The sequence below is a fragment of the Oryx dammah genome, unplaced genomic scaffold (assembly GCF_014754425.2).
Source record: "Oryx dammah isolate SB20612 unplaced genomic scaffold, SCBI_Odam_1.1 HiC_scaffold_15, whole genome shotgun sequence".
In the NCBI taxonomy this organism is placed as follows: Eukaryota; Metazoa; Chordata; class Mammalia; order Artiodactyla; family Bovidae; genus Oryx; species Oryx dammah.
The window spans coordinates 40,444,382-40,459,503 of record NW_024070199.1 but is presented as its reverse complement, the minus strand read 5'-3'; the positions used below and the strand labels follow the sequence as shown (position 1 = coordinate 40,459,503).

General features: G+C 45.1%; 1 protein-coding gene across 6 annotated transcripts in view; it reads left to right on the top strand.

The window, feature by feature from the left end:
- Positions 1–823: 823 nt before the first annotated feature.
- Positions 824–15,122, top strand: part of PLAAT3 (phospholipase A and acyltransferase 3) — a 31,829-nt gene continuing 17,530 nt past the window's right edge. Inside the window, exons 1-2 of one of the 6 annotated variants that reach the window (XM_040256093.1) lie at positions 824–1,062; positions 1,497–1,574. In XM_040256093.1, coding sequence (XP_040112027.1) covers positions 1,560–1,574 — 15 coding nt within the window. In that variant the 5' untranslated portion in view covers positions 824–1,062; positions 1,497–1,559. The other 5 variants (XM_040256094.1, XM_040256096.1, XM_040256097.1 and 2 more) reach the window with 5 other exon arrangements.

The following is a 15,122-nucleotide window of genomic DNA, read 5'->3' as shown; positions in this document are numbered from 1 at the left end:
GGGCCAGCAGCGAAGGGTCAGGAAGTAGTGATATACCTGAACCACTCTTACCCCTGCGGATTCACAGCCCAGTGCACAAGAAGGGCCTGTGTTTGGCCATTCATTCCTTCATTCATGAAATGCCTACCATGTGCCAGGTTGGTGCCAGATTTGAGGGACATCTGATGGCTTGGGACCCAATAGTTAAAAATACTTTCTCTCTGCTAGGCCCTTGCCTTTAAATGGCCTTAAAATTTAATATACAGTGCCCCCTTATCCTAAGAGGATGTGTTCCAAGATCCCCAGGGAATGCCCCAAACCGGAAGTCCGGAACCCTAAAATAATCTCAGCCTATCCATAGTTCTGTCTCCTTGTTTTTTTACCCAGCGGAGGGCAGATAGAGAACTCGTGGATAACGGAGGTCTACGGTAGTTTTAAACTACAGGATAAGCCCACTTGAGGGGATGAGCAAACTGATTACTCTGCAGTGCGATATGTATAGATAGATATGCTGCTGCTGCTGCTAAGTTGCTTCAGTCATGTCTGACTCTGTGCGACTCCATAGACTGCAGCCCACGAGGCTCCCCCATCCCTGGGATTCTCCAGGCAAGAACACTGGAGTGGGTTGCCATTTCCTTTTCCAATGCATGAAAGTGAAAAATGAAAGGGAAGTCGCTCAGTCGAGTCCGACTCTTCGCGACCCCATGGACTGCAGCCTACCCGGCTCCTCGGTCCATGGGATTCTCCAGGCAAGAGTACTGGAGTGGGGTGCCATCGCCTTCTCTATAGATAGGTATACGAGATCTTAAAATATTGCGCGGGGGTGGCCCCGAGCTGAGTTCTCGGGGCTCCTCTTCCCAGGGTAGTGTGTGTGGAGAGGGTTCGCGGTGAGCGGAAAGCATCCTGGTCTGTCTGCCCCAGAGGCCGGAGCAGGCTGTCCCTGTCGCCCTGGGCGTGAGCTCTGCGAGGCTCTAATCAGCCACACGGGGAGGGGCCGAGTGACCTCATGCGGGCCTGAACTCTGCGGCCATTTAACTGGTTCCCTTCCTGGTGGAGGCCGCTACTGCCTTCCAAGTTCGCGAGGTGGGTGGAGCAGTACTTCCCAGCTCGTAAGGAGGGTGAGACGCTTGGGGTGGCTCTCCCGGTGTCCCAGGCTGTGTGGGGGATGGAGGACTTGGGTGAGACCGGAGTAAACAAGTTAGTTCGGTTTAGCTGAGCGCAGCGGCCGGGGAGGAAGGGCCGCGCGGGCAGGTGACACCGATCGCGCTCCCTCCCGCTGCACCGCCAGCCTCTCCGGTATCAGGTGAACCTTCCTGCCCGCCCTGCGAGGGTTCATGGCCAGGTGCAGGGGCTGGGAGGGGACCGGCAAGGAACTGGAATGGAGTGAGCCGGTCGTTGCCGGAGAATGTGGAGATCAACTGGGCACGGTCTCCTCCGCCAGAAGTCACTGGCCCCTGGGGTCTTGGGGACGCGGTTTCTTGTTACTGACGGTGACTCCCCGCTCCCTCCTGCCTCAGACATTTACACAGCTGATAAAGTCAACTCCAGCCTGAAATCGAGGGCCGCCATCAGCCAAGAAGATGCGTGCACCCTTTGTAAGTAATGCGGGTGTGCGTGGGCTGGGGGTGGGGGCCGTGTCTGGGTCGGTCTGAGTCATCAGAGAACGGGTCCTTGAGGATGTGCGGGCCACACCTCCATTGGCCGGTGGGGTGGGCATCAGGCGTGAGATGGTCACTGGTTAGAATTGTCTTAGTGTGAGTACTTGTATGGGCAGGTCCTGTTTGCCTGAAACAGGAGCCGGGGAAGGCAGGGCCAACCGGAGCTGGGAGGCAGCAAGGAGAGACTTGCTCCGCCAAGGTCCTGTCTGCCTTCCTGAGTCAGACCAGAGCACCTGGAAGGGGCTCCTGGAGCAGGATGTCTGGGCTGCACCTGCTGCACCCCACCCCGCCCCCACCGCCTGGGTTTGACCACAGGGGCGTTTTTCTGGCTTCAGCTGAGACACTTCATGGTGCCCTGCCAGCAGCTTTCCAACTTTCACTTTCCCTATTTCTAATCTGTGATGTGATTCAGAAATCGTTAAGGGGCTTAGTACATGCTTCCTTTCAACCTATCAGGACCCTCTGCGGAGAGGTTCTGAGCCCGGCTTTTGAGGAAGACACCCCTGGGATCATGTTCACCATCCTGTTCCCTAGCTGTGGCACTTTGATCACGTTTCCAGTCCCAGAGTGACGATTATGTGACTTAATACTTCTGAAGTGCTCAGAACAGTGCTTTGCACACATATTAAGTGCTCACCTGTAATTCATTGTTCTGATTATGATTATGGTTTAATCCGTGTAAAGAGCTTAAGGCAGCGCGTGGTATTAGGGTGTACCTGGCATATTTGATGCCGGGAGTGGTTGTTTAAAAACATCCCTCTTCCTTATCTAACAACATTATTTTCAGTAATAATCATGAAATAAATATTAGTAATGGCCAGAAAAGAAACACAGTAAAGTTGCTTCTGTTGAGCTTTGTATATGAAATCATGCCAGTGAAAAAATAAAAATTGAAAAGTAGGGTAGATGTTATAGAGAAAAGTGGAAGTAATGGGTTAATAGTCTTTAGTTGCATTAATGTAATTTAGAAGAAAACTTGTTCTTATAGTTAGGTTGGTTATAGTCATGAATAATGACAACATTATAGTTTCTGTTTTGGAACTTCTTCTGAAAAGTTGCCCTTGACTTTGACAAAACTGATCTTCTTTGCATATGCAACTCTCAGTAGAGGCAGACTTGTCAATCTATCTTGGCTCACAGTTGATTGAAGAACACTTTTTATTAATTTCAAAAGCTTCTCTCATATGAAACAACAGATATACAAATAGGAAAAGCCTTAAACATTAGATTCGGTTTGTCAGAGATTAATAAAATTCCCATTTTGTAATAAATTCCAGAAACTGCAATGCTGCCTATGTCTTAAAAAATTAATTCTAGTGGCTTTTATTTTTAATTTTATTTATGTTTGTTGATCTCTAGGTTTTTGGTTTGTTTTGTTTTTTGTCTGTGCCGTTCAGCTTGCGGGATTCAGTTCCCTGACCAGGGTTAGAACTCAGGCTCTAGGCAGTGAGATCGGAGAGTCCTAAGCATTGGACTGCTAGAGAATTTCTGATTTTTTATTTTTATTTTTAAAATTTATTTTATTGGAGTATAGTTGATTTATAATGTGTTACTTTCTGGGGTACAACACGGTGATTCAGTTATATATATATACACACATATATTCTTTTTAATGTTCTTTTCCATTATAACTTATCACAGGATATTAACTATAGTTCCCTGTGCTATACAGTAGGACTTCGTTGTTTATCCATTCTAGTGGCTTTTAAATATATCCACATTTAAAACATTTTGACTAAAACATCTTCACCAGAAAATCCATCATAAGTTTTTATTTGGTAAAATTCTCCCACGTTTTTCTTCTTTGGCAAAAATCAGAGAAAATGGCTGAATGATGGTGAACTTTGACATTTATTTAATCCATTGCTTTAGAGTGAGAGTTTAGTTCCCAGTGAAATTGATTCAGACTTTCAGACACTTCTCTTTTAGTCTCTTTTCTTCTGGTGCTGGGAGTGCAGACGCTTGTCTTCTGTTTAAACACAGGAAAATGTAGGGAGGGATTGGTAGCCCAAACTGTCCTGAAAGTGAACTTGAACCATTCTGAGCCATTCAGAACTTACTGTTGGAGCAGACACATGGAGCTGAGTCTGTGTGTGTTGGAGGTTCATTGTATAGCTAGGTGTTCTCTGATTAGACTTCCACATAGAAAACTAAGCTTTTCAAAGAATAGGAATGTGTGCTTACTTAAAGCTCGCATGCATGTTATTAAATCTTGGCAGGAACTGCATGAGTTAGAACTTAGACCATTATCACTGATACTGTTTAAAAGTGTCGGCATATGGTGATAATAAACAGCAGACTGACTCTTGGTATGTCTGTGATAATAAACAGCAGACTGACTCTTGGTATGTCTTATTGATTTAAAATTCTCTATGGACAACTCGTCTATTTGTCTGCACCCAGAGGATGGGTGCACTTTCCTACTCTATGTATGCCACTGCCTGGCTCTTGTGTGTGTGTATGTGTGTGTGTGTGTGTGTGTTTGTGTGTGCTTCGTTGTGTCCAACTCTTTGCAACTCCATGGATTATAGACTGCCAGGCTCCTCTGTCCATGGGATTTCCCAGGCAAGAATACTGGAGTGGGTTGCCATTCTCTTCTCCGAGGGAACTTCCCAACCCAGGAATCAAACCTACGTCTCCTGTATGGCAGGCGGATTCTTTGCCACTGAGCCACCTGGGAAGCCTGGCTTTTAGGACTTGACAACTGTTAGTTATTCTGATAGAAGGTCCCTGGATCTCTCTGGGTTGGAGAGGCTGCATGTCTACCATATGGGCCCACGTTTCTCCAAACCCTTCAGTCCAGTCCTGAGGCCTCCAGGTCAGTGCCACTGTGTTCTATTAATACATTTGCTTAGGAGGCGTGGTCTAAGAGCTTTGCCTTCTCTTCTCCATGCACCCTGTCCTTAAACCCGAGGCTTGTTGACCAGCTGCTGCTGGGTAAGTGAAGATCCAAAGGGCCTTTGAGGCTCCAGATATGGAGAAATTAAAAAAAAAATTTATTTCAAGCTGGAGGATAATTGCTTTACAGTGTTGTGTTGGTTTCTGCTGTACAACACGAATCAGCTATAAGTATACATTCTACCTTCTAGGTCATCACAGAGCCCTGAGCTGTGTTCCATGTGCTACAAAACTGCTTCCCGCTAGCTTTCTATTTTACACATGGCAGTATATGTATGCCAGGGGTACTCTCTCAATTCGTCCCACCCTCCCTTCCCCTCCTGTGTCCACAAGTCTGTTCTCTACATCTGCATCTCTATTCCTGCCTGCAGATATGCAGAAATTGATGGGCCTGCTCTGGGCTCTGACTTGAGACTCTCTTATGGACCTCTTCACGACCCTCTAGGTTTGCCTGACATCCTGACAGATCTCTGTGGAGCTAGTTAAGGTGCAAAGGGGAGGAGGGAGAAGTGGATGCTTCAGGCAGGGCAAGGGTTCATCTGTTTCAGGCAGGGCAAGGGTTCATCTGTACCGTGGAGGGGCTTGAGCAGGAAGCAGAGTGTTCCTCTAGCCCACAAACCTCTGCTGAGAACATTGTATGTGCCTGGCTGGCTGCCCAGTGCAGCTGGTGGGCTGGGCAGGGAAACTGATTTCTCCTTTCCCCGGGGCTCAGCCCGACAATTATAGTCATCATTATAGACAAAACGGGCTGTGGCTGATAAACCCTCTCTACAGGGAAGTCAGGGGAAGGCGCTGAGGAGGTGGAGACATGAAGGATGAGTGGGGATTTGCTAGCAAACAGTCAAGGGCCTTGTGAAGCAGTGGCAAAACTCACCGTGGGGGTGGTGAGCAGATGTCAGAAGCTTCGTGTGAATTACTGGGTGCAGCGAAAAGAACTTGGCCTTTGGGTTCAGGAAGACCTGTAGTGTAATCCTGGCATCACTTCTTTTTAAAAATAATTTAGTTAATGAATTTAGTTTTGGCTGTGCTGGGTCTTCGTTGCCACGTGGGCTTTTCTCTAGTTGTGGCGAGTGGGGCCTGGTCTCCAGTTGCAGTTCGCGGGCTCCTTGTTGCTGTGGCTTCTCTTGTTGCAGAGCGCAGGCTCTAGGGCAGGCGGGCTTCAGTAGTTGAGGCTCCCAGGCTCTAGAGCACAGGCTCAGTAGCTGTGGGGCACAGGCTTAGTTGCTCTATGGCATATAGGATCTTCCCAGATCAGGGAATGGACCCATGTCTCCTGTATTAGCAGGTGGATTCTTTACCACTGAGCCAGCAGGGAAGCCCCCTGGCACCACTTCTCAGGAGTTCTCTTGGGCAAGTTACTTTCCATCTCTGAGCTGTTTTCTGGTGGTTAAAATAGGGCTGCTGTAAGGATTCCAAGTAACTTGTGAAAACCCCGAGGGATGCCTGGTGGCAGCGGTGGTGGTTCCCAGATGAGTTCAGGGGAAGTCCTGGTTCCCGTGGGCTGAGGTTCAACATGTGGAACAGGTCTGGAGTTTGTGGGGGTCAAGAGCCTGGGAAGGCAGATGAGTTTTGCCTCCTTTTTCAGGATACCCATGACCTATGGGCTGCTGGGGCTGGACTGGTGCCCGATTGGAGCTGCTACTGTCCCTCTCCCAGACGCTGGGAGGGAAGAGGTGATGAGTCAACCCAGCCCTTCCTCTACCTTCTTGCTGGGCCTGAAGCTGGGGAGTCTGGCCTCCCCCTTCACCCAGTTCCCGGCACCCACCCAGCCTGGGGCATGAGTTTGGGACTCTCTAACAGGTGTTAAGTGGTTTTTAGAGTTCTCACCCCCATTATCCCATTATTCCTGACACAAACTCTGCTGGAGAAGCTCAGAGAGGTTAAGTGATTCCTGAAGGTCACACAGCAATGGAGCAAAGGGGCCTCAGTCTCAGGTGGACTGGGTTCTGCTTCTGAAAATGCAGTCTCAGACAGACAGTATTGAGGGTGGGCTCCTCCGGGGTTTCTTTTCTTCCTTAAGTCTTTGCATTAAAACTCCCAACTCTCTGCTGGCAAAATCCGTTCTCAGCACCCTCCCCAGACTTCAGGATTTTGCTTTTGTTTTGAATTACGTGCCTCTCGAGGGTTTCCCCAGAGTATCAGAAATGGAGTGGGTGAGATGAGGGATTTCCACACTCACCACAGCATGTGATTTGGGAACAAAGAGGGTTTCACAACCTCCAGAGTGTCTCCAGTTGGTCCTGGAGCTGTCTGTGAACCTTCCAAATCAAGAATAATAAAAACATCCCCAAGAACAGTGGCAGCAAAAACTGACATTTACAGAACGCTACCTATTTGCCAGGGCTTCCCAGGTGGCGCTAGTGGGAAAGAACCCACCTGCCAATGCAGCAGACACATGTTCTATCCCCGAGTCAGGAGATCCCCTGGAGGGGGGCATCGCAACCCGCTCCAGTATTCTTTTTTTAAAAAGATTAATTTGTTTATTTTAATTGGAGGCTAGTTCCTTTACAATATTGTGGTGTTTTTTGCCATACATTGACATGAATCAGTCATGGGTGTACATCCAGAACCGCCTCTCCCACCTCCCTCCCCATCCCATCCCTCAGGGTTGTCCCAGTGTACTGGTTTTGAGTGCCCTGCTTCATGCATCAAACTTGGACTGGTCATCTATTTCACATATGATAATATACATGTTTCAGTGCTATTCTTTCAAATCATCCCACCCTCGCCTTCTCCCACAGAGTTGAAGAGTTTGTCCTTTATATCTGTGTCTCTTGCTGTTTTGCATACAGGGTCATCATTACCATCTTTCTAAATTCCATATATATACTGTATTGCTGTTTTTCTTTCTGACTTACTTCACTCTGTATAATAGGCTCCAGTTTCATCCACCTCATTAGAACTGACTCAAATGCATTCTTTTTATTAGCTGAGTAATATCCCATTGTGTACATGTACCACAACTTTCTTATCCATTCGTCTGCCGATGGACATCTAGGTTGCTTCCGTGTCCTAGCTACTGTAAACAGTGCTGCGATGAACATTGGGGTACACGTGTCTCTTTCAATTCCCACTCCAGTATTCTTGCCTGGAGAATCCCATGGACAGAGGAGGCTGGCGGGGTACAGTCCATGGGGTCGCAAAGAGTCAGACTCTACTGTAGTGACTGAGCCTGCACCTCTGTACCGGGCAGTGTTTGCTTTACAGGTTCTAACTCATGTGATCCTCAGGACAGTCTCCTGAATTGTGTGCTGTAATTACCCTTATCTTAGAGCTGAGGGAACTGAGGCTGGGAGTTAGGTAACGGTGACCAAGGCTACTCAGCTAATAAGTAGTACAGCTGGAATTTGAACCCTGGCTGTATGGCTTCGGAGCCCCAAGGCTGTAATCAGTATGCAGTTTCTAAAAACCAAATGCATCCTGCTTTAAACACAGCAGTCATGCTCACTTGCCTGCTTTCTGTATTTTTTGTACGCCTGAAATATTTCATTTAAAAAAATCAACATTGACAGCCTCTTCAATAAATGGTGCTGGGAAAACTGGACAGCTACTTGTAAAAGAATGAAATTAGAACACTTCCTAACACCATACACAAAGATAAACTCAAAATGGATTAAAGACCTAAATGTAAGACCGGAAACTATAAAACTCTTAGAGGAAAACATAGGCAGAACACTCCATGACATAAATCAAAGCAAGATCCTCTATGACCCACGTCCTAGAGTAATGGAAATAAAAACAAAAGTAAACAAGTGGGACCTGATTAAACTTAAAAGCTTTTGCACAGCAAAGGAAACTATAAGCAAGGTGAAAATTCAACCCTCAAATGGGAGAAAATAATAGCAAATGAATCAAATGACAAAGGATTAACTTCCAAAATATACCAACAGCTCATACAACTCAATACCAGAAAAAACAAACAACCCAATCAAAGTGGGAAAAAGACTTAAACAGACGTTTCTCCAAAGAAGACATACAGATGGCTAACACATGAAAAATACATGAAAAATGCTCATTATTAGAGAAATGCAAATCAAAACTACAATGAGATAATCACCTCACACCGGTCAGAATGGCCATCATCAAAAAGTCTACAAACAATAAATGCTAGAGAGGGTGTGGAGAGAAGGGAACGCTCATGCACTGTTGGTGAGACTGTAAATTGATGCAGCCACTGTGGAAGATGGTATGGAGATTCCTTAGAAAACTAGGAATAAAAGCACCATATGACCCAGCAATCCCACTCCTAGGCATATACCCTGAAGAAACCAAAATGGAAAGAGACACATGTATCCCATTGTTCATTGCAGCACTATTTACAACAGCTAGAACCTGGAAGCAACCTAGATGTCCATCGACAGATGAATGGAGAAAGAAGTCGTGGTACATATACACAATGGAATATTGCTCAGCCATAAAAAGGAACGCATTTGAGTCAGTTCTGGTGAGGTGGATGAACTTAGAACCTATTATACAGAGTGAAATGAGTCAGAAAGAGAAAGATAAATACTGTATTCTAACACATATATTGGAATCTAGAAAAATGGTACTGAAGAATTTATTTACAGGGCAACAGTGAAGAAACAGACAGAGAATAGACTTATGGACATGGGGAGAGGGGAGGAGAAGGTGAGATGTATGAAAAGAGTAACATGGAAACTTACACTACCATATGTAAAATAGATAGCCAACAGGAATTTGCTGTGTGGCTCAGGAGACTCAAACAGGGGCTCTGTGTCAACCTGGAGGGGTGGGATGGGGAGGGAGACGGGAGGGAGGTTCGAAAAGGAGGGGATATATGTATATCTATGGCTGATTCATGTTGAGGTTTGACAGAAAAGAGCAAAATTCTGTAAAGCAATTATCCTTCAATAAAAAATAAATTAATTAATAAAAACAGATTGCAAACTTCTGACAAGGGGGCTAAATGGGGCTGAGCGTGGGTGGACTGGAATGCTTCCCAGTGGTCTTGAATGAAAGAAAAACATTCCTTTTGCTTTGTTTCAACCCTTGGGTTAAAAATTCTTCTGGAAGTGCCTTTCCTTTCCCCTCTGGTCCTGTGCAGTGCCCACACCTGAGGGTCTCACACTGGCTCTGAGTTGCAGGAGTGAATGTTGGTTATCATTCAGGGGCAGATGGCGAAATCTGCTAGAGGGCTGGGTGGTGTCCCTCCTCCTTGTGGTGGGGACGAGGTGGAGTTCAGGTTCCTGATTGCCTACTTGCGGGCTGACCCTGGGTAAGTGACCTCATTTCTTAGTCTCGGTTTCCCCAACTGCAAAATGAGGTACGACTTCCCCTCTCTGTCTAGCCTTCTCTGCCCTACGGACACCCTCTCCTGTGGTTCTCCTTCTGGGCTGCACAGTAGAATCACCTGGAGGCTTAAAAAAACCCCCAAAACACCAGGCCTGGGTCCACCTTAGGGATCCTGCTTCTGACCCAACCCTAAGGTCACCCTGAGATGCCCGCACCACTGTGCTTTGGCTCCTGTCTGGCCCCACCCCTGTTCACCTGTCTCCATCTGTCTGCTCTCCATCTATCTGCTTTTCTGCCTCCTCTGATTGCAGTGGAGTGTGAGAGTTAAGAGTGAAGGATTTGGGGGACTTCTCTGGCAGTCCAGCGGTTAAGACTCAGTGCTTCCACTGCAGAGGGCACAGGTTTGATCCCTGGTCAGGAAATCCCATCTGCCACATGGTATGGCCAAAAAAAAAAAAAAAAGGCAGGATTTGGGTTTGAATACAGGCTCCCCCTCATTTTTCAAGACTTCCACAAAAATATCAGGTGCTGCCTTTCCCAGGAGAAGGTCCTCTCCTCCTGGTCTCTCTTATACCCATTTCAGCCAGGTTTTTGCGTCCAACTCCCAATAGGAGCTGTTCTAAAGATCAGCAGTGACCTTTACCCCAGACTGCTCCTCTGACCTCCAGACTCACACATGCAGCTGCCCCGTTCCAGGTGGACATTTCACCCCAGTGTACCCTCTCCACCAGCAGCCTACCCATTCGGCCTCCTGGAAACCTTGAAGTCACATTTCACTCCTCTCTCCTTCAAACCCTCCCTCATTGCAAATCTTGTTGAGTCTACCTTCAAAGAAGTCCAGAATCCATTATTTCTCATGCCCTGCTGTCCCCATCTTGTCTGAGCCATCAGCTTCTCTCCATCTTCCATCCTACCCTCTCCTCCCCCCGCACTCCAGCCACGCTGGCCTGCAGGATGATCCTCAAACACACGCCTACCTGGGGCCTTTGCTCAGGCTGTCCCCTTGACCTGAATGTTCCCAGTATCTGCGGGGCCCACTCTGCCTTCCCTGACACCCTTAGACTGTTGCAGCCCGTGTCCTCCCCCCTCACCCCTGCCCACCACATTGTGCTCCAGACCACTTAATCCTGTCTTACCTTTTCTTTCTTTTTGTTCTTATTTGATATCTCTTCTATTTGATATCATCATTCACTGGGGCTTCCTGGTGGCTCAAATGATAAAGAATCTTCTGCGATGCAGGAGATCCAAGTTCGATCCCTGGATCAGGAAGATTCCTTGGAGAAGGGAATGGCCACCCACTCCAGTATTCTTGCCTGGAGAATCCCACGGACAGAGGAGGCTGGCGGGCTCCAGTCCATGGGGTCACAAAGAGTCGCTCATGACCGAGCAACTAAGCACACCGACACTGAGGCTTTAAATGCGTTTGAAGAATTTCTTTCTCTCTCTCTGATACTGAACAAGAGCTCTATGAAGACGGGTATCTTGGCTTTGTTCATGGGCGTAGCCCAGGTACCTGGCTCTGTGAGCCTCTGTTGAGGGAATGAGCAAATGAATGAGTCCTTTGACCCTCCCAGGCAGAGGTGAGCATCCCCAAGGGGAAAGAATTCTCAAGGGGTATCGTTGACCAGTTACACCACTTCCCTGAGGTGGGAGAGGGTGTTTGTTAAGGGCAGGGTGATTCTGCATGCATGCTGGCAGCCTCCTCCCCTGTAATTTGGGCAAGGCTCGGGTCTGAGACCACAGCTCGGGGTAAAGGCTGGAGGCTTGGGGTCAGGAACCCAGTGAGTTCTGGAGCCCGTCAGCGGGAGAGCACGTCACATGCTTGTTTCGCTGCTGTTGTCCCTGTTGCCATTGTCCTGGGCGCCCCAGTGCTTTATGTCTGCCTTTCACAGACGTAAGAGGAGTTTAAAGATACATGCAGATGGAATGAATAGGTGGACATATTTGTGATAAAGTACATATAGTAACACAATGGTAGAATCTAGGTGGTGGGTATATGTTCATGAAAAAACGCTTTCCATTTTGAGCATTTGAAAAATTTTCATAATAAAGTGGGGAAATAATAAAGTTGGAAAGTATGCTATAAACTTACAAATGCTCATTGCAGAAAAGCTGGAAAATGCAGAAAAATAAGAAGGAAACAAAATAATCACAACAACCACCCTTAGCCTGAGCACCTGGAGGGAATCTGTTAGGATGTTGGGATATATCTTTCTAGTCTTTTGTGTATTTATTTTGTTACATAATAGTAATTGTAGGGATTACCCCAGATTGAGCACACTGATGTTTATCAAACCTTATACTGTTTTCTGATTCTAAAGCAAATATATGTGTATTTACACTTTTGGAAACTAGAAAATAATTAAAAAGAAAATTAATATCCCAAATTCCACCACCTAGTAATAAACACTGTTTACATTTTGGTGTACTTCCACAATTTTTTTTAATGTATTGGTTTTCTTTTTGAAACAAAGTTTAAAAAAAAATACCATTTTGTGTAAAGGTGTTTTTTTTTCAACTTAAAAAACTGAGTTATCCTTGATTGTAAAGCTTTTTTATTAACCATTATGTTATGGTTATTTCTTGTCCTTAAGTATTCTTTTAAAATATAACTGTACAGTATACTATATAAATATGGCAGAATTTAATATCTTTATGTAGAATATTTAGGTATCTAATGTTTTGTCATTAGATGTGAGTTTATGACATCTTTTATAGGCGTTTCAGGTTATTATTAAGAGCTGGTCTATAAAGATGTGAGTCAGAGAATATGAATATATTTAAGATTGTGTGCAGGCGTGCATACTAAGTTGCTTCAGTTGTGTCCGACTCTTTGCGACCCTGTGAATCACAGCCTGCCAGACTCCTCTGTCCAAAGGATTTTCTAGGTTGCCATGCCCTCCTCCAGGGGATCTTCCTGACCTAGGGATCCAATCCACCTCTCTTATGTCTCCAGCATTGGCAGGCAGGTTCTTTACCACTAGCGCTGCCTGGAAGCCCATTTTTAAGGTTAGTGATACAAATTGCCAAATTGACCTTCAGAAAAGAGTTGTATTGATTTATACTCCTATCAACAGTGACTGAAGGTATCTGTTTACCTGCATCTTTTCTTATATTTAGTATTAGTATTTCCCCTGAACCATTTTTTAATTTACTTTTGATTACTATTGAGATAGAATAAGTTTTCTTGTGTTAGTTGTAATATATATTTCTCTTTTAAAAATTAGTTATTATACCCTGTCTCCATTTTTTTTTTCTGTTGCAGTGTTTAAATTTTTTCTTGATTCATGAAAATTCTTTATATATTAAGGCTGTCATTTTCTTCCAGTTAGTCATGGTAGTTTGTCTGTGGTGTTTTTTCAGTGCACAGAATTTTCTGGTCTGGCTCTTTTGATTACAAGCAGCCCACTTAAGCTAGCTCAAGTAAAGAAGGTTTATTCTAAGGACACATGTAGAGGGGTAAAGGGAAAACTTAAGTACAGGAGCTCTAATAAAGCTGGGCCTCCCAGGGGCTGGGAGGCAGTTCAGGATCATGGTGATTCCAGGCACTCCAAAGCTGAAATTTGTGCATCTCTAAAGGCACCCCATTTGTCTGGAAAATCCCATGGACGGAGGAGCCTGGAAGGCTGCAGTCCATGGGGTCGCTAAGAATCGGACACGACTGAGCGACTTCACTTTCACTTTTCACTTTCATGCATTGGAGAAGGAAATGGCAACCCACTCCAGTAGTCTTGCCTTGAAAATCCCATGGACGGAGGAGCTTGGTGCAGGCTACTACCCAGGGGGTCACAAAGAGTCGGGCACGACTGAACGACTTCACTGACTTCACTTTCACTTTCAGTGCTCCACCCGTGGCGTGACTGAGCTAGCTGTTCTTGATGAGCCTGCTTCCTTCTCTCCCACTGTCCACAGGGGTCTTCTGCTTGGTCAGAGTGGGTGTGAGAACTCCAACCCTTGGTTTGGCCTGTGCTTCACTGGGGTCTCTCTTGTCTCCTCCATGTCATGATTTTTCAATTTAGGCTCTTGTGTCAAAAGGTATTTTTAAAAATTACTTGATTCAAATTTTTGAGAGTGAGAGAGAGGACCATGGAGGATCATAGGACACTGACCTGCTTGGGGCCCGTGCCTTTTTCTAGTCCAGCTGGTGGAGGCTGAGATGCCGTGGTCACGTGGTATAAAATATGGCTGCCGGGGCAGTCGGGATTGTGGGTGGTCATTTTCTCTTAAGAGGGAGTGTGAACATAATAGGCAATGATAGAAAGTTGAAATAAGAAGAACTTTAACATTTTTTTTCAATTATAAAAACTTTTCCCCCCAAATGTTTATTATTTATTTATTTTTGACTGTGCTGGGTTTTCATTGTTGCTAGGGTTTTCCTCTAGTTGCGATGAGCGAGGTCTACTCTGTGGTTGCAGAGGCTTCTGTTGTTGCTGAGCCCGGCCTTTAGGGTGCGTGGGCTTCAGTAGTTGCGGTGCCTGGGCTGTAGAGTTCAGGCTCAATAGTTTTGGCACAGAGGTTTAATTGTTCCAAGGCATGTGGGATCTTCCTGGATCAGGGATCAAACTTGTGTCTTCTGCATTGGTAGCTGGATTCTTCACCACTGAGCCACCACGGAAACCTATAAAAACTTTCCGTCTTTTACTTTATGCCTTTTTCTTTGGACTTTATCTTTAGAATGTCCATCTCTATTCTAAGATCTCACATGTATCCACCTATATTATTTTAGGTTTCATTTTGTGGTTTTATGTGTTATTGACACATTTAAATGTTAATGATTTTTAAGCATTATTAACATGGTGATATTTACAGGCTTCAAATGAAAGATGGTTTTAAGAGGTTTTGGTGACAGAATATTCACCTTTTCCAATTAAAAAACTGCAAGGTCATCAGTATGAAGGATTTTTTCCCATCTAAAATTATTTAAAAAATTTTTTATCATAAAAGTAATTCACATTGATTAAAAACAATAGAATAATATAACATAAAATGTAAAAGTCTCTGAATCCCAATCCCCCACTGTGTATAGTATATAACAGTTTGATGTATTTTCTGTAGCTCGTACATAGTGTCTAATATGTTTTGCTTATATGTGTACAATGTTTTTTTTTTTAATTTTTTATTTTTTTTAAATTTTAAATTTATTTATTTATTTTTAATTTTTACTTTACAATTCTGTATTGGTTTTGGCATAGATTGACATGAATCCACCACAGGTGTACATGCATTCCCAAACATGAACCCCCCTCGGACGCCCCGCCCCAAGAATGTTTTTTATTTTATTTTATTTTTTTTAATTAATTAATTTATTTTTAATTTTTACTTTACAATAACTTT